The sequence below is a fragment of the Theropithecus gelada genome, chromosome 9 (genome assembly GCF_003255815.1).
Source record: "Theropithecus gelada isolate Dixy chromosome 9, Tgel_1.0, whole genome shotgun sequence".
NCBI classification, from domain to species: domain Eukaryota; kingdom Metazoa; phylum Chordata; class Mammalia; order Primates; family Cercopithecidae; genus Theropithecus; species Theropithecus gelada.
This window is the reverse complement of record NC_037677.1, coordinates 129,264,315-129,284,118: the sequence shown is the minus strand read 5'-3', so window position 1 is coordinate 129,284,118 and position 19,804 is coordinate 129,264,315. Positions and strand designations below refer to the sequence as shown.

Sequence of the window (19,804 nt, the reverse complement as noted above, 5' to 3'; positions counted from 1 at the left end):
GAATTCCTAGGCTCAGTGATCCTCCTGCCTCAGCCTCCCACAGTGCTGGGAAAGCAGGTGTGAGCCACTGTCCCTGGCCGCCTCCTTTCTTTGTCGGTGAAGTCTTGGGGTTTCTCTCCTCCCCCTCTTCCCCCTCCCCCTCCCCCCTCCTCTTTCTCCTCCCCTCCCCTCCCCCTCCTTCCCCCTCCCTCCCCCTCCTGGAAATCTCTGTGATGTCAGAGAAGCCTGACCCTCGGGTGGCGATGCTGGGGGTGAACACTGTGGACCCTGTGAGCGGCTCCCGCTGGAAAACTGACCACAGGCACAGCAGGAAGAAACTCGCCAAGTCCCATCCTTCTCTATTATCCTGTAATTTTTTTGGTTAAATTTTAATCATAAACATGTCTAGAAATAAAGAAGGGTTATACACGGAAGTTCCACGTAGCCAACCTCTAGCGGCAGTGATGAAAGGAGAAAGTAGAAAAGGATTTCTAAAAGATGGTTCACAATGAAAAGCCGAGTACTTTACATAGGTTTTCCTTAAAACAAGTTAATAGGAAATCACTACGTTTTCAATGTAAGGTTCTTGAATGACTCTAGAAAACAGAACTGACTCCATTTTCTATACTAACAACAATTCTCCTGGCAATGGTGAACGTGAATATAAATCTGTGCTCCAGGGTGCGGTGTGCCACTACATCAACATAACGCTTGCCCTGTGAAAGGGGATTAACTAAGAGGCTCCCACCGCTACTGCCCTGAATGTGCCTGAGGGTCTGGACCACTGCTCAGAATCGAGGGGGCAACTTTCGTTACAGTTGAGAAAACTACAGAGCCCACTGACAAACCAGCACGTGGAAGTTCCAGGTTTACTGTCAGGTCACTGCAAATGGGCAGAGATAATTCAAACGCTAAGTTCTGACAAACGCCCCAGTCCTCTGGACATCCACCTGGAGACGCACTGCTGGTCCCGTGGGGTTAGCTATTCCTTGCTAACTGACATTACGGATGCTGGTGCAGGCCTCAGACGTCGCCGTGGAGTGGGAAAGGAGGACAACCAATCACTTCACAGGTGGCCCTGAGGTGCAAGTCCTGGCTTTAAAACCTGCTTCATCCTGGGGGCGCCACGGAAAGTGCCGAGGAAGCCGCACCTCTGGAGTCCTCTGGCATCCCCGTTGGGGTGGACACAGGTGGCACCCCCGAACGTCAGTGCTCATCAAACATACACAGGCCAACGGCCACACAGGGCAGAGACAAGGTCCCCAGACCCTAGAAGACGCCCTTGCTGAGGCCCCTGGGCCCTGGCAGGGGGCAGGTGAAGGCCTCACAAGCACTACATCCAAGTGGTGATCTTTGGAAACAGCACACATCATCTCAAATTAATTCCCGGAGGCTCCAGACTCCTTTCCTATGGCACATGCGTGTGCGGCTTCTTGGAAGTGAGAGGGCGGCTCACTTGGCCCCCAGGGCGAGGAGGGCAGCAGAGGCCAGAGAGCGCTGCATCCCCCTCTGGGAGTGGCTAAGGTCGGGGGCTGGCACTACAGCCACCATCCCCAAGTATGCTGGTGGCTACCAGGACCTATTAGCACGCAGGCCCACAGGGCAACAGCTGTGCCCTCCAGGCTCGATGGGCTTTGGGGGTAACAGGTGCAGGGTAATGATGAGTGAACCACCTTCCCGCTGTCTTCCGTTGGCATGCCTCCACCACAGGCCCCACGCAGACTTCTCCGGAGGCTGGGCCTGAGCTCTGCAGAGGGACCCCAGCTGGACTTGGCATGGGAAATGTGTGGTGAGGGCGGCAGGCACCAAGGACCCTTCCTCAGGGTCCCGCTCCCGTGCTCAGCCCACAGTGCAGCCAGGGAAGGCGTTCTGCAAAGTGTGCCACGGTCCAGTGTCCTAGCTTTCTAGGACCAGGGTGGGCACCGGACACAGAGAATGACCATCCCGGATGGAATTTGAGGAGCTGAGAGCCTGGCATGCTGGGAGGGCTGCGGGGCGGGGTTTGCTGGGAGGGCTGCAGGGCAGGTCCTCAGACACTTCGCCGGCCTCCCATACTTTGACTTCCCAAGAGACAGCCCTTCTGGTGAACTCCACCTTTTCAAAGGTCTTCCTGGTGAACCCTAGACCCCCGCGAAGGGGGACCCATCCCTTGACAAAAGCGCCCACCGTGAGGCCCTGGAGCACCGACCTCATTGCGAGCCCCAGAGCCGGGCACAAGGCCCTGCATCCGAGCTTACGGGGTGCAGAAATGCAGCCAGTGAAAGGCACCGTCGTGGGGAGATGTTGGCATCAGCATCGGAGGCCTCGCTCCTCTGTGTGCATTGTCTGCGGCCACCCACAGCAACAACATGCCATAAAGACTCTTTCATGTCCTCTCCCGAGGTTGCTCCCGGACTCCAGCAGCCTGGCAGGCTTGGACGTGGCGCGCACGGAACGGGAGTGGCGCCCGCTAGCTCTCACGCCATCGAGAGCTCAACAGACTTTCCGGGAAGAAGGCGGCGGGTCTTTCTCAGGCTGTGTCTGGCACCCTGCCAGGCACCCTCTGCTGGGCCCAGGGGTGGCTCCACAGGACTGGCCCTGCCCGGTGGCAGAAGCACCTGTTGTGCCTCTTGGTGGCTCCTTCCGGATATCCCTGGCCTTCCACTGGCACGGCTGGATGTGGGGAGAGGGATGTGGCAAAGGGAGGGGGACGCAGGGCACAGAGCTCAGCCCTCGTCCCAGGGTCCTGCATGCTTCTCACAGCCACTGATTGCTAGCGGGGGAGCCGGGCGTGATGTGTGAAGGAGGAGGGACGAATGAGGCTACATAGTGTCGGGTCTCCAAGGTCTGCCGTGGCACGGGAGACCTGCTCTGTGCCCAACTTTCCCACGGGTTTCTTTTAAACCAAGGGCAGGCAGAGGAATTTTTAAATAAAGTAGGAGCTCATAAGAAATACAGAAAAGTGCACTAACGATTAGTGAACACACTATGGATTATGAATCAATTACGAATGAATCCAAAAAACAGTTCCTCTAACAGAGTTCTAGGATAGACTGGAGAAAATGCCACTGTGTCTTTTAGTTTTTGTCTTATTTTTCTATAAAATGAGAAGATTTTTGGCATCAATCTACCAGTTGAAAATATTGGATAATATTTGCAAAGTGAACTTCCTAGAAGAAAATCCCCTACATACGAAACCTAATGTTATCACTATAATTAAGTATAACATTTTATTTCATTTTTAGTTGAAGTCATAGGCCCTATATAGAAACAGACCAAATAAAAGTCTCTTTTTAAAGAGAAAAATTAAAAAACAAATTTAATGATTTAAATTAGTGATTCTGTTGTTGACGTTGCTATTTTACACCAAGACTGGAATAACAAGTGAGTGAGCCGAGCAGCACGGCTTAGCTCACATGCCCTCTGCAGCCCCTACTGCCTTGACCTCCACCCTCAGGGAAGGGCGTCCTCGTGGCCCTGAGGAGCTGGCAGGGAGGGCAGAGAGGCTGTCACTGGCCTGCCTCGCCATCCAGAGCACGCTGGGCACATGGCGAGGGCAGCGCCCCACTGGGTCTGCACAAGGTCTGTCTGCACACTGGGTCCCAAGGTAAGATGAGAACTGGACAACGACTAATGTCCGCCCACGGCGGCAGGAGGACGCGGCTGCGCTAACATTAACCCACGGCGGCAGGAGGACGCGGCTGCGCTAACATTAACCCACAGTGGCAGGAGGACGGGTCTGCGCTAACTTTAACCCACAGCGGCAGAAGAACGCGGCTGCGCTAACTTTAACCCACGGCGGCAGGAGGACGCGGCTGTGTGCCCCGTCTTTCCATCCATGCTGCTCTGGAGATGGTGCTGAGGATCTGCAGGAGTGTCACTCTGAGCCAGGCTTTCTGGGGGTCTGTGGGAGTTAGAAGGGACCGTCCCTGCCACCTGCCCTCTGGATGCACACTGTGCCCATGGTGCCACACCGAGTCCGCTCACGGCTGCGGGACGGTCCAAATCCTGAATGGTGCCGGGTTTTGGAGGGCTGCCCCGAGTGAGGCTGATGCAGGAACATCGCCAGGCTGAGGAGTCGGCCGCCATCCTCTCAGTTTCTAGGAGCTCAGGCCTACCCACACACAGGGCTAGCAACAGCTGCACAGTCGTCCGCCTGTCACGCCTGATGGGAGCTGCCAGTGGACACAGGGACCCGGCCTCTCCTTCCCACGGCCCCACAGTGCCCACTGTGCCCACGGCTGAGGGACTGGGGGCAGAGGGGCTCAACAGGGCAGCCGGTAACCAGATGAAGTCAGAACTTCACCTGGAGCCTGGCTGGAGCCAGAGCAGCCGGCGGGTCTCAGAGGAGTCTGTGGGGCTGTGGGGGGCCATGACCAGTTGCGATGTTACCTATTGGCTGACAGCTGCCCCTCCTCCCAGGACGCAGTGCACACTAGAAGGAAGGATACCTGGGTGCCAGGAATGGCTGAGGTCTGGGCCTAGGCTTATGCTGCAGGGCAGGCTGGCCTCAGCCACTCTTGCCGGCCATAGTCTCCACTGAACAGTAGACACGGCCTTGGAGGCAGGTGCTGGGATCCTGCCTCACAGGCAGTGGTGGGACCCTCCCTGGTACCCTTTTGAGAGCCGTGTTCTGGGAAGCCCGGCTCTCGGGATGTCTCCTCGCGACGTGAGCCTCTCCCCGAGGATGGCTCCTTCCGGATGTCAGCGCCCCCCATGGCCATTCCCCTGCAGGCCCAGCTGGCACCTGACCATGTACCTGTCAGTGATTGGCAACTGGTTGTTAAAAACGGCCACCAGCCTTCGAAGATGCATCCATCACCGTCACTGTCAGAGAGGTGATAGACGACAGGTGTGGTGTGCGGTCGGGACGCGCGGAGCTGGGTGCGCCTGGCACTGCTGTCACTCTTTGTCACCACGGCCAGCTGAGCGCCCCAGCTGCCAGTTGCCACTGCGCGAGGCATGTAACACACCCTCTGAACATCCCAGCAGCAGCCGGAGCCGCAGGCTGCATCGCTGACTCGTGTGAGGACGCGCAGCCCTCTTAGATGGCACACGACTGGCGTGTTTCATGTGTGTGGGTTTTAATTACAGCCTCCGTGGTGCCAGATCTGATTCCAGCATCGTTTTTTCAGTTCTGCTCTGTGAGCGTGTCTGCATTAATCTGCATCTGAAACACAGCAGGCTGGGCATGCCCGGGAGACAGAGTCTCTTCACTTTGCACACAGAGCCTCTTTCAACAGGCTGGTGCGGGGCAGGGCAGGACTCCCAGCTCCGATCCCTGCAACCCTCCTGCCACCAGAAATCACCAGCAGGTCTCCACCTCAGGGTCTCAGAGCCTCCAGGGCCACCAGGCTGGTCCCCCTCCCAGAAGCCCTGTCCCTGGACTCATGGCAAACCACCCTGTATTTAATCTGCTGTTGCCAGCCCGGCTCTGCCTGGCCTCCCATTGCTGTGGAGATGGATTTAATTAACCTCTGATGAGTCTTTCCAGCAAGCCTGCCACTGAGGGCGCCAAGGAGGCGCTGTGAGCAGGCAGAGCAACACGGTCGGCAGTGAGAGCAAGGGGATGACTCCACCAGCCCAGGACCGAGGGGGCAAGGATGGGATGCTGTGGGTGGGAGCTTAGCAGTGAAACCAAAGCCAGGACAGCGTGGTTTCTGAGAGACCATTAAACTCACATGTCATGTGCCCCAGGGCGCCCGTGCCACCGGGCACCACTGGCCCCCAGCCTCCAGCATTCCCAGAACACTCCATCAGGCGGGACGCTCTGCACTGTGATAAACACGGCTTCCTGATGCACTCTGGCTATGCATGACTCTGCCACTGTCCACAAACCTTCAGAACTGCGTATGCTTACTCTGACCCTGGGCAATCTGAAAACCACCCCAGAGGAGGGCACAGATGTCCCCATGAACCCGGGGTAGAGGCTGGGTGTGGCCTTTGCTGGCTCCCACGGAGCCAGACTGCAGGTGCCAACGTGGCCTCTGAACGTGGTGTCTCAACATGGGGGGTTGTGGAGGGTGGAGAGGACTGGCCTGTGTGGAGCCCACGGGGTCTCACTCTAACCCATGCTGCTGTTTGAAAGAAAGGCTCAGGAGAAGGAAAGACAGGTGCTCGAGATACACCTGCTCCACATGGCTGGGGAGCAGATAATACTTCTGAGCCCTCTGGGAGGCCCTGCCCACCTGTGTGTGGCCTCCTCTGAGGGGCTCACCACACAGCTCTTCTGCCAAGAGGGAGGGCAGAGCGGATCTCAAGGACTGACACCCACCCCATCCAGGCCCCAAAGCTAGCTCCATCTGAGGACCCTGCAAGACACTTCTGCTGGCCTTTGACTCCGACACTCCCTCTCCTTTAAAACGCAGATGTTTCTAGATGTGCACAGACACTTCAGGGGGAAATTGTTCCCAGGCAGGTGGAGCAGAACTGAAGAGAGGTGGGGGAGGCAGCCGCCAGGCAAACCCACTGCCCCAGGCGCCCCTGGTGCCCAAGGCCACGGTCTTGAGGGCAGGCAGTACACGGATCCTGGCGCTGGGCCCACATAGCAAACACACAGGACACACCTGCTGCACCAATGAGGCTCCCACAAGGCAGCCAACAGCCAACAGTGCGATGCTCACCCGCTCAGATCACCCGCTCAGAGCCTCAGCCACCCACGGGCCTGTGTGAACAAGAGCCCACTGATCTGAGCAGCTGGAAACGCTGCGAATCCGTGCTCTGCCCAGGCCACGTGGAGCTGCTCCATGCTCCAATTCCTCCTGATACTTCCCAGCTGCAAAGGAACCAGAGGCCAGACCACAGTGCAAAAAACGAAAGCAGTGCAAGGAAAACAAGGCCCCGGACCACAGGGATTCTTCATCCACTTTTCATCTGAGAAAGGAGAAGCGCACAGCCTCAGGGAGCACCGAGATCACTGGGCAGTGATGGTGGCCACCTCCGGGTGTGGTCCTGCCAGGACAGTCCAGCCCAGGGGTGAGGTTAGTCACTGCATCTACGTCACACGAGAGCATAGCTGGCATCTCAGGTGCATCCGCAGCGATGCGTCACTGGAGGCTGCACAGGCGAATGGCGCTGCGGGTGGCGTGGACCGAGCCTGAACCCCGACCAGAGGTACATGCGCAGTGTCAGTTCCCAGCCGCACTGAGCCTGGTGCCAGGCAGACATGAGAACGAGGCACTGCCTGGGCCCTGGGCCTGACTCGCAGGATCTGTGTGCTAAGGAGCTCCCAGGAGACTGGCAGGTCCGGGAGAGCCCAGGATCTGTGTGCTAAGGGGCTCCCAGGAGACTCATAGCTTTGGGAGAGCCCAGGATCTATCTTCTATGGTGCTCCCAGGCACTCCTGTCAGTTCTTCATCAAAAAGCTTCATGTGGAAGGAAACTGGAATAGGGACATGCCATAGGGCCAAGTGGAGATCGAGCTTGTTCACGTGCAGAAGCCGACATCAGCCCGTTCACACACAGAGGGAGGTGGGATCAGCCCGTTCACACACAGAGGGAGGTGGGATCAGCCCGTTCACACGCAGAGGGAGGTGGCATCAGCCCGTTCACACGCAGAGGGAGGAGGCATCAGCCCGTTCACAGGCAGAGGGAGGTGGGATCAGCCCGTTCACAGGCAGAGGGAGGAGGCATCAGCCCGTTCACACGCAGAGGGAGGTGGGATCAGCCCGTTCACACGCAGAGGCCGACATCAGCATTTAGCGCAGCCCGATCTGGTGCCGGCACGAGGGCCCCAAACACCTGCCCTCAATTCCTTGGTCCAAGACGGTCTCAGAGAAAAATCACGCAGAATTCTCTTCGGTTTCCACAAAATTTCTGTGAAACGTTTTAGTCAGAAACTCTTTTTAAAAACCAGGCCAGGCCAACTAGCAGATTCTGATTTTCCGTAAGAGGTGCTTAGATGGTATTTTAAAATTCAATAATCTACCTAATTGGCACCTTAACTAATGCAGTTGCAATTAATCACCACCAACCAAAAAAACCTGGTCACTTTTCAGTGAGATTTATGTTTAGACAGGGCTTTCAAATAAACGTTTTCTGTGCTAGCGTCCAGTCGACCACGTGGTGGGAGAGTCACTCCAGCGCCGCCTGCTGTCCTGGGCTGTACAGTGCGCCCCCAAATTCATGTCCGCCCAGAGCCTCAGAATTGGGGCCGTGTTTGGACATGGGGTCTCGCAGGTGTAACTAGTTAAGGATCTCAGGATGAGACATCCTGGGTGGGGTGGGCCCTAAGTCCATGGACTCGTGTCCTTACAATGAAAGGCCACATGAGGATGAAGGCACAGACAGGGGTGATGCGGCCACAAGCCAGGGCCACCTGGGCCACCTGTGGCTGGGCGAGGCAAGGAGGGGTCCCCCCTGGAACCTCCAGGAGCAGCATGGTGCTAGGACACCTTGATTTTGGACGTCCAGGTTCCAGGACTGTGAGAGAATAGCCTGCGGTCCTCTGAGCCACCGCCGCAGGAATCTCCCCACACGGGGACAGGAGACTCAGTGCGCGGGAAGTCTCCACCTGGCATGCACATTCCACGTCCACTGAAGAGCAAACAGAAGACAGGCCGTGACCCTCCATGTCTGCACGTGTCTGCAGCCCACAGGCAGCGACATGGCTACGTGGAGGCGCCATGCAGCACTGAGGGGCCGCAGGTGACCCTGGGGATACCGCCCCTGCCCTGGGCCTCAGGGTCCTCCCCGTGGTCAGTTCCAGGGTCCTGTGACTCCTCACAGCCTCCAGCCCTCAGAAAATCCCTGTGGCCATGGGATCCAGGTGCTCAGCTTCGGGCCAGTCACTGCACCAAGGGCTTAGCTCCTGTGAGCTGTGGAATTTTACACACAACTGATGACTGTGTTGATGATGCCAGGAGGAAAAAGCGGTCCTTATTCCAGAGGTGTGGCCTTCCTTTGACTAAACAGTTCTAGAAAAAGTCTACACTACACATCATTTTTCCCTATTTTTCACCAGGCTCGCTTTACTTACATAGTAAACTGTGTGCAAAACGTAATGAAAGACTTTTGTCAAATGAACAGCCACGTATCCACAGTCTTAAAGAGCCATGTGGGCAGGAAAACCCTCCAAAAACTAAAGCAAAGATCTTACACACTTACTGAGTAAACAATCCAGTTTAAAACTATTCATTTTTCTTCCCACTCCTTTGCAAATGGCAGACAAACAATGCAGAACAGTAAGACCCACGTCGGTCCAGTGTGAGGGCACTGTAAGCCAGGGCCTGGTAACTGAGTGGGCAGCCGCTGTCGCGGGCAGCGTCCTAGAGCCCAGAGACCAGGGTGGCTGGGCGTGTGAATGAGCCGTGGTGGGTGGAGGCCTCCCTGCTCCCAGGAATCTGCATCGCCACTGCCTGGGGTGCCGGGGGCTCCCCTGGGTGGCATCTACGTCTGTTGGGGACGTGGTGTTCAATTCTGGTGCCGCTTAGAAGGGACCTTTGCAGAAGGAACCTGGATTTCCCACGAACGCCCCAGGCATGCCTGGGTGATAATCACAGAGCACACACGACTTTCCTTCTGCCGACTCGAGTGAACACTGAGTTCTGCACCGGAGGAAACCCTCACCGGGGGAAACCCTCACCGGGGGAAACCCTCGCCGGAGACCAGCTCCCTCCCAAGCTGATCACGGGCCTGGAGAACCCCCACTCCCAGCAGACATCCCGGAGCCTCAGCCACCGCCCTCCTGCGCTCCCTTCCTTGGTCCCCTCCTCATGTCCGACACCAACAAACGGCACCAGTGAAGAAAACCTGCTGCTGAAAACACCTGTGTCTGATACAGGGCAGGGACGCGGTCACCCCCAGAGGCGTCTGATACGGAGGAGGGACGCGGTCACCCCCAGAGGCGTCTGATACGGAGGGGGGACGCGGTCACCCCCAGAGGCGTCTGATACGGAGGGGGGACGCGGTCACTCCCAGGGGTGTCTGACACGCAGGAGGGACGCGGTCACTCCCAGAGGCGTCTGATACGGAGGGGGGACGCGGTCACTCCCAGGCACGTCTGATACGGAGGGGGGACGCGGTCACTCCCAGAGGCATCTGATACGGAGGAGGGACGCGGTCACTCCCAGGGGTGTCTGACACGCAGGAGGGACGCGGTCACTCCAAGGCACGTCTGATATGGAGGGGGGACGCGGTCACTCCCAGGCACGTCTGATACGGAGGAGGGACGCGGTCACTCCCAGGCACGTCTGATACGGAGGAGGGACGCGGTCACTCCCAGGCACGTCTGATATGGAGGGGGGACACGGTCACTCCCAGGCACGTCTGATACGCAGGAGGGACGCAGTCACTCCCAAGGGCGCCTGATATGTGGGAGGGGCACGGTCACCTCCAGGGCCGCCTTCTCTGTTCTGTGACCTCTCACCTGGGGGAACCCAGGCCCGACTCTTCTCTGGGACTGCGCAGGGCTGACCACGCTACGCTGTCCCATATGAATGACCGCCATGTCTGCCGGACAGCATGGAGACCCCACCCAGGACCCACCTCAGGGCTGTGGTTCCAAGAACGGGGATGCACTGGGAAGCAGCTGAGGCCAGGCTGGCTGGAGGGCAAGTCCACGGGAAAGTTCCTTCCCAATGACGGCCCCTGCACTGGCTGGAAATGAGCTGGTCTGTCCTGTCCTGTGGAATAGCCACTAGTCATGCGGCTCTACCAGATCTTAATTAAAATGAAATGAAATGAAAAATTGGGTTCCTGGGCTGCCCTCAGTGCTTGTTAACCACATGTCCTAGTGGCTGCTGTGGGGGCAGAGTGGGGGCAGCTTGTGGTCAGGCTCACAGGAGCACACGCCAACGCGGGTGGGACTTCAGGACGCCACCTGGGTCAGCCAGGCCCGCAGGAGCTCTGTCGGGTTCCTGCTTACTGTTCCTTTGAGAAATCCGCTTGGGGCATGCAGAGAGTTTCCAGGAAGACCGCAATTTTCTTTCCCTTCCTGACTTACAGTCACCTCTGACGCTTAGACTGACAGGCAAGCCCCACATCCACTGTCTTAACAAGCTGCACGCAGGAGCTGCTCTTTCCACTCTCAGGACACCTCTCCACAGAGCTGAGTGGCTGGGGCTGCAGAGCAGCCACGGAGCCTGCAGATGGGGCGTGAGGGACAGACGCGAACTGTCCTACAGCAGGCGGAGCCCCCTTCCGCGCTGCCCACACGGCCCGGCCAGCACGTCCACCAGCCCACCCGGCTGTACTGGGCCTGACGCCCAACTCGCCCACGCAGCCCTGGCAGGCAGGACACCAGCATGACGGGCAGGACACCAGAGTGAGGGGCAGGACACCAGCGTGGCGGGCAGGACACCAGCGTGACGGGTGCGGAGGCAGTGGGTGGCAGTGACACACCCCATGGAGCCCAGAAAGGGGCCTGGCCGGTCCACAGAAAGGGGCTGAGGCAAGACCAGGGGGCGGCGGGGAGGGCCCTGCAGGGGCTGAGGACAGGGCAGATGGACCCACGCTGCTAGGCTCCATCTAAAACCAGCTACTGTGGGGGACTGAGAGGAAAAACAGCATTTCAAGCAACTCCTTGTCTGTTCCAATTACCGTGGATGGGAAAGTGATAAAGAACGGAGACTCCTCAGTTCCTGGGGACGGGAGCCGGTGAGGCTTACGGTGGCGTGGGCGGCTCTCAGACGCAGGTGTTCACTTGCCCTGGAGTGCTCCACCAGCCTCTCACAAAGCCACGGCCTGGAGGTTCCTGAAGCTCTTTACTGACTCTCAGGAGAAAGTGGCAGTTTCTGCAAAACTGTTTATCACCAGTTCACAAAGTAAACAGCCCCTTAAGCACAGCCATTAGAATTCCCGTCCTTTGTGGTTTGATGTTGAAAGTTAAGCACGAAGGCTGCCGTGGAAGATCTCCCTGGTTTGTCAGTGATGGGAACCTTGGAACTCTGGCTTCAGGCCCGTGCCCTCTCCAGCACTGGCCCTCTGCGTGGACCCCTCCAGCAGGGCGGAGGGCTCCTTTAGCGATGGCCTAACACGAACACGGAGGACGGTGCACAGGTGGGGGCGACCATGGTCTTGCTTCTTCCTGGGGAAAATGTGGGCAGGTCCCAGGCCTGAGACTGGAAGGTCCGGAGAGCCCACTGAGGCCTGGGAGGCAGCTCCCGCTCTGCACCCACCCTCCCTGGCGGCGTCCAGGGCACCGGGGCCATCTAGACCTGGGCGGGAGCTACTGCCTGTGTGAGAGGAGCTCTTTAAGAAACAGGGCCGATCTTGGTAATCAGAAAACACTGCTGACAGCGACCCACGAGGGTTGAGGGCTGTGTGTGAAGGTGCTCAGGGAGGCCAGGGGAGCAGGCCAGGCGACGCAGGAGAAGATGCGGCACACCCCGGCCGGCTCCCGAGGCCCCTGCACTGTCCTCCCACCATGCCGCCTCTCACGGTCACACCCACACGCAAACCCCGGTGAGGTACTTTCTGCCTTTTCTGCTCAGTAGAAAAAGGAAAGCTCTGCAGTCCTTCGCAGGAGTTGCCCAATGCCCCACAGGACCCAGTGTCTAGGTCCCCCACGCCTGCAGAAACCAAACCGGCCACGCAAGTCCCACAGGCCCCGGAGTTCAGGCCCCCTACGCCTGCAGAGACCAGAGCAGTCCCGCAAGCCCCACAGGACTCAGTGTCCAGGCCCCCTACGCCTGCAGAGACCAGAGCGGTCCTACAAGCCCCACAGGACCCAGTGTCCAGGCCCCCCACGCCTGCAGAGACCAGAGCGGCCATGCAAGTCCCACAGGACCCAGTGTCCAGGCTTCCCATCGCCCCCCATGTCTTGCGGTCACACGGCCTGGCCACTGGGCCCAGCAGCTGGCTCCCTTCACCAGCGAGGCTCCCATGGCTGTTCCAACGCATGCCTCACCACAGCTCTGACCCGGCCAGGACCAGCTGCCCTTTACTGTGACATTTGCTCTGCCAGGAGGAAAAGGCCCTTTCCAAGCTCCCTGACCTTTCCCCAGTTGCTGGGCGCCTGGGATTGATCGGCTTGGTCTTTCACGGGTTCTGCTTGACTTTCACCCCGGCCACTCCCGGTCAGAGCGGGAAGTACTTATGTGCACTGTGGACTCACGGTTCTCAAGTAACAGATTAGAAATGAGCTCGCTCAGAGACGGTCCAGAGCTGCGGGAAATGCCGCTTCTAGCTCCCTGTGGCTTGGCGGGGGTGGAGGAGAAGCCTCCGACAGGGCCCAGCCTCTGTGGTCCTCGGGCCTTGCTCCCATGTCCCAGACAGCATCGAACGCAGGGACATGGATTCTAGCAAGGATGGGCACAGCCCTCGCCCTCGAGCCCGTGCCCGGCCTGTGGGATGGCAGGTCAGAGACCGATCCATTCAAAAGCCTCTACGAGGAGAAAGGAAGTGCAGCAGCGGGAAATAAAGGACTTCGGGAGCCCTGCTGGGCTGTGTGTGCTTTAACAACTCCATGGGCTCCAAGCCCACCGCACGCAGAGGCCCTGCCTTCCTCCTCCATAGCCTGATGAAGCAAGGCCTTGACCAGGAGTCACTGAACGTGTAGGCAACACCACCAGCCAGATATTGACACACAGGTGTGCGGTGGGGCCTCACGGCGAGGTGCTGCCAGCTCAACTCAACAGAGGATTTCAGGCACACTCATTTCTCCCAACCATAGGAGACCTGGAATGGTCAAAGCCAGCTCAGTACGTCTTTCAGAAACAATGTCCTGCCACCGTCGGAAGATGAATACGTGTGGTTGTTTGGAACTGGAGACTAAAATGGGAAGACAACAGCCTTGGGGACCGCCGTATCCCCGTCCGACCCGCCGTATCCCCGTCCGACTCACCACGGCCCCAACCGACTCACTGTGGCCCTGCTGTGGGCCGTCGGCTCATGCCCAGCACCTGGAGGGGCCACCAGGGAGGCTGAGGGCAGCAGAGTCCGGGCGGATGGGCAGCAGGTGCTCCACCATTTTCCACAACCCCCTCTTCACAGCTGCCTGGGAAGTGGAATCCCAAGTCATGAAAACTGGGAGGGAGGACCCAGACCACAGAGAAACGTCGGCCCTTGTGCTGAGCCTTGGGGCCCACTTTCCGCTGGTGGCTCCTGGTGCCCAAGCTGCTGGTCCTGGCCAGCCCGAGAGCATACCCAGGAGCACCCAGGACCCCTGAGTTCCCACACCCAGGAGCAGCCGGGACCCCTGAGTTCCCAGAGGTCAGGCGGGTCAACGACTCATTAACTGACAGAACAACGACTTTGCAGACAGAAAAGCACAATGTTTAAAACGGGCTCTGACAGTTCCTATGTGTGTTATGAGGAAAAGCCGCTGGGATCAAGTTGGACCGTGTGAAGGAGCCTGACACTCTGCAGAGGCTGCGGCTCTGTGGGTATCGAGGGGGCGGCACTGTGGCGGCACTGCAGCCCCGCGGCGCTGCCACCCACCATCTGGCACAAGCTTGAGGGCCCGTTCACCCCCGTTCACCTCGGATTCCAACACAGAGCCCTCTGCCGACAGCAAAACGTACTTCTTCATTGCAAGGTTTTGGCTTAAAAAGTGCATCCCGGGAGGTGGACGGCATTGAAAGTGCCAGTAAGGGGCCACGCTCCTTCCACTGTTTTCCTCAACACGGAGCGAGGCATGAGACCGGGGCGGGAGGGAAGCCAGCACCTACCTCCACGACGGACTTGGAATCCAGCCGGAAGTTGAAATCGCCAAACACAAAGTAGGAAACCTTCTCGAATCGCTGATCGATGATTCTAGAAAGAAAAAGAGGACTTGTTACCAAGGCGGCTGAAGCTGGCCAGCACTCACGCCCAGCCCCCACGCTCCTCCACGCTCCCCGTCTGCACACTTTCTGTCGCCTGCTCAAGGGGAAACTCGGTGGTTGCTTCTTTGCACCCCCAAAATTCAGCTCCGAGAACACCCCCAATACAGGTCCACTGAGCAGCGCTCAGCCCTCGTCAACACAGACACGCATGTGTTCCCAGCAACATCGAGAAAGAGGAAAGGCAGAGTCTCAGCCACGTCCTCACCCACTGGGCCAGGGTAGCGTGAGAGCCTCATGCATGGAAAACCACAGCTGCCCCGAGAAGGGGAGAGGGCCGGACAGGATGCCTGAATAATCCACCAGAGACCGAATAATCCACCGCAGAGCTCAGCAGAGGCGGGAGGGAGACAGACGGGAGGAGGGACAGACAGTGAGAGGGAGATGGACGGGGAGACCCGGGCAGGTGAGCGGGCAGGAACCGAAGCCCCCCCGTCTGCTCCCAGACAGGGATGTCTCCTCAGACCTGCTCTGAAGGTTTACACATGATCCCCACGTGGACATTTCAAAGTGAGAGGGTAACAGTGGCTGCATATGTGTGTATATTTTTAGCCAGGTACAGCTTTACTCAAGAAAAATTCTTCCTCATATTTTAAATCAATCACAATCCATTTCCTAAAGGCTTCTCTACTGTGGCTTCTTAACTTACAGACACAAGCCTGTAAAAAGATCTCAGAAACTGCCAACTCACTCAAACCCCAAATCTCCCCTCCGCAGCTCCAGTCAGTAACGCCGTGAACTGCTTGCTTTCGAGGAGAGCCAGGCACTCGACCCTCCTGGTGTGAAAGCAACACGAGAACCTTCGCAATGTGGCCTTGGCCACCAGGACCATCAGAGGAACAGAAACGTGATCTGTAGACAAAAAAAGGAAATACTCTGGTTGCCACGTTTCTTAATTTCACAGCCCAGAGCCAGGTGGGGCCGCCCGGGCAGGGGGCAGGCAGCACCGAGGCTGCCCGTTCAAGCATCTGCATTTGGAGGTGGGTCGTCATTTTTCTCCCAAATAAACTCAGGTTATCAGCCAGGCGAAAGCGGAAGCTTCCAATCAGGTTAACTGCAGGCGTGCACTGCCGTCCACAGGAGGGGGTGCCAGCCCAGGTAGGTCACTGCTGGGAGCACTGTGCCCTCCTGGAGCTGGGGACGGCGTCACGAGGGGCACGGGAGGGCCCACTGGGACGAGGCCGGGAGGCAGGGGGCCTGACCAATCACTAAGTCAGCCTTTTCCAGCTTGATCCATTCGCTTGAGAAGTAGAAGAATCCACAAGTGAGCAGACGGTCTCCCGCTTCCCAGTTCTTACGTGGTCCTGTTCTGCACTGCCCGGCCGCTGCTGCTGACACCTCCACCCTCGGGTTGAAGAGCCAAGTGGCCGTGAGGCGCCAGCTGGGGCCACTGCTGGCCGCGGACCCGCCCTGCACTCTCCAGGGCCTTTAGGCCAGAGCGAGGGAGGACAGAGCATCTGTGCAGGTCACACTTTCGTGACTGAGTGCGGGTGGAATCAACACCACTTTCACTTTTGGCTACGCAGTGTGGGAGTTCATTTCTATCTTAACCTGCACACCCTCAATATTTTTAAATCTACATATCGAAATTTGCATTTTCTCCCGATTTCACCTGTTCACAGCCTGCTGTTCTCTTTGGTTCCTGGCCTTTTCTGTTTGAATTCCAGGGGTCTCCCCATGAATTCTGGAGAGTAACCCCCGTCTGTCTGTGGAGAGTAACCCCCGTCTGCGGAGAGTAACCCCTGTCTGTGGAGAGTAACCCCCGTCTGTCTGCGGAGAGTCACCCCCGTCTGTCTGTGGAGAGTAACCCCCGTCTGCAGAGAGTAACCCCCGTCTGTGGAGAGTAACCCCCGTCTGCAGAGAGTCACCCCCGTCTGTCTGCGGAGAGTAACCCCCGTCTGCGGAGAGTAACCCCTGTCTGTCTGTGGAGAGTCACCCCCGTCTGTCTGTGGAGAGTCACCCCCGTCTGTCTGCGGAGAGTAACCCTCGTCTGCGGTGAACACGGCATACGCTCCTGGCATCCTGGGATCGGCCTTTCCGTTTTGCCCGTGGTGGCTTCTGTCAGGCAGAAGTTTTAATTTCCATATAGTCACATGTATCAGTTTCCCCTGTGGCTGAGATGCCTGCCCCAGCCCCCACACGGGCACACAGCCCCCACCTTCATCTTTATGGCAGAGTTTTAAGGGTTATCCTTTAATCCATGCGGAATTACGGTGTAGAGCAGGGATCTAAGTCTATCGATTTCCCAAGTGGATGGTCAATTGATCGGCACCACCTATTCAACGTGCCCCGTCTTCCCACCAAGTCTGTATCACAACACAACATTCCCAACGGCATGGGTCTTTTTGAGGCAATCTATTCTTTTCTGCAGATCTTTTTTTAAAAAATCAATTCCTGCATGCTTTTAATTAATACAACTTTTTCTAGGGAAGTCCTTCTTGTTGACAGTTCTTTCAAAAATGGTCCCAGCTATTTCATGCTCCTCTTGCCTGTTAATTGCTAGAGCTTGGCTTGGCAAAGCCCAAAAAAGCTTGCTTATCTTTTTAATTGGAATGCCTTCCAGTTTACGTTAAGTCTCAGTTGTAACAAATTTGATCTATTCTAGTGTGATTTGCTTAAACGAGCCCCAAGCTCTGCCCGGGAGAAAGGGAAGCACTTCCTGTGTCGTGTGAGCACAGAAAGCTGGGAGGGTGCGTGGAGGAACCTGTGTCCCATGAGCACAGAAAGCTGGGAGGGTACATGGAGGAAGACAGAGGGCCCTGAGCCTGAGTCTGCAGGAGAGCGGCAGCCCGGGGCACGGAGGCTCCCGAGGGAGGGCGGCAATGCCCACAGGCCAGCGGGCAGGATGCAGCCAGCCAAGCCCAGGTGTAGGCGAGACCACAAGATACCAAGCCGTCCCCACATGGTCAAGCACCTGAGCTGCTGTCATAGGAGCGGACGCGGCCGCACTCGGCTAAACGCACAGCAGAACCCTGACGGAACAAACTGACTAAGTCCCCCAGTGCGGGGAGAGAGGAAACGCGGCCTCCTGGGCTGGCCCTCACTCCACTGACCGAGTTTTCTCTCTCAGGACTCTGGGGTGCTGCCCTCACAGGAGGCCCTGCCCAGGCCTGGCTGCTCCTGCTTCCCAAGAAAGCCGCCGGGCGACGCACCACGTGGGCCTGCAACGCCCTGGAGACACAGCGTCATTGTCCTGTCTGGAGTCCTGCAGGATCATCATTAAAACCCTAAACTGGAGCACACTTCCTCGCCCTGCTCTGCTGACAGAACAGCCTGAGCCCATTAATAACCGCAGCTGCCTCTAAAGGGCGCATGGCGGCCGCAAGACGAAGGGGCTGTCACGGCCGAGGCAATCACCTGAGTACCAGCCCCGCTGCCCTCCCAGAGCTCACTTTCAATTTCAATATAGTGCCATTTGGAGCAGGAGAAAAAAAAAGAGTTGTTCTAAAATTAATTACCTTGTCAGTAGCTATTATGATTAAAACGTAGGCCCACATCAATATCATGTGCCTAATTCAAAAAGAGAATTACAAGAAGAGCCATAAAAATCAATTTTTTAGGCCTTGAAAATGGTGTCTCTCTCTGTTTTGACAAGTGGTCTCATTACACGACGGAGGCACTGGGAGGAGGGGCTGCCTCGTCGTCCCAGCAGCTGCCCACCGCGAGGGCGTGGGGGGCTCGTCCGCGGTCTCCGGGACAACTGCGACCTCATGACACCGCAAAGACTTTGGGAGAGTCCCGGGCTGAACGTTCCGAAACACATTTCCAACAGCGGGCGCTTCCCTAAGACAGCAGTGGGAACCTGGCGCGAGGCTGCTGGGGCCTGGAACACTGGGAGACCCCACAGTGACAGGGAGGCGGCGGGACAGCGCCATCGGCGGCCCACTGGGGCCCTAAAAACTATCAGCCTCGCACGGGGCAAGTTTTTTTTCCGTGGAGCTAGTGCAGTGTGGGAAGCAAACTGGCCACGAGACACTCATCCTCTCTCCTCCAGGACACCTAACGTGCTAGGAGTTGGTTTTTTTCTTTCTTTCCTTTTTTTTTTTTTTCTAACCACTGAAAGCAAAGGTAGCAGAAACCTTTGGCGCTGTACTTTTAAAGGCCTAGGGTGTGTACAATTGGGAATCTATTAAAGTTGGTTTGTCTCTCTGCTATGGTAGAGACCACATTCTCCGATCAAACAACTTTACACAAGCAAAAACATCAACAATATAAAATTACTAAAACTACTGAGAATATTTTAGTTACTGAATCGCTTAAAAGTTTCTCTTAATCATAAACATCTCATTGCATGGTTCACCGCAGATGTATTTAAGCCACTTTAAACAAACTCATCCCCCCAAAATAAACACACCAGCCTGTTTATTTTTACCTTCCTAGAAACTGCTGGACTATTTTTCCTGACTTCACTTTTTACTCCACCCACCGTGATCTCTGCCCCCCTGAAGCCTCAAGCCCTCAGGGTGAATATCCCAGCACCACAGAACCCAGCAAGACGGCTGCCTATGGCACGCCCAGGCAGAACCCAGGTACCACAGAACCTGCAAGACAGCCGGCTAAGGCGTCCCCAGGCAGAACCCGGGCAGATGGCCGGACGTGCTGAAGCAGCAGGGTCAGCCTCAGGGCTAGCAGAGCCCCCAGAGTGCCTGAGGCGGCCTGGCTGCTCACTGGGTGGAGTCGCAGCAACCACTGCCCTTGGGGAAGCTCCTTGACCAACCTACTGATCCCCAGAGCTGCACCCAAAGGCCCCCCGACTTCCCCACCAAGTCCCAGCCTCAGAGCCCCAACCCTTTAGCGGCCAGCACCTGAGGTCACGGGGTGGGGTGGTAGGCGGGGCCCTGATGTAAGAGGAAGGGTGTCCTTGTAAAACAGGAAGACACCAGCAGCTCTCCCTCCCTCCCTCCTGCCCCCACGTGAGGACGCAGTGAGAAGGCCGCTGTCTACAGGCCGTCACCAGAACTCGGATCTCAGACTGAGAACGAAGGTGGGCTGTGAAGCCCTGCCACACAGTTGTGCGCAGCGGGCGGGGCTAGGACGGGCCCTGGGCCTCAGTCTCAGGGCTGGGGGCATCCTGGGCCCCAGCG

The 19,804-nt window shown here is 57.5% G+C and overlaps 1 protein-coding gene across 1 annotated transcript in view; it reads right to left on the bottom strand.

The window, feature by feature from the left end:
* Nucleotides 1-19,804, bottom strand: part of INPP5A (inositol polyphosphate-5-phosphatase A) — a 216,879-nt gene that overhangs the window by 12,083 nt on the left and 184,992 nt on the right. Inside the window, exon 9 of the mRNA XM_025397606.1 lies at nucleotides 14,568-14,652. Within this exon, the coding sequence (XP_025253391.1) occupies nucleotides 14,568-14,652 (85 nt within the window). The remainder of the gene's footprint in view (nucleotides 1-14,567; nucleotides 14,653-19,804) is intronic.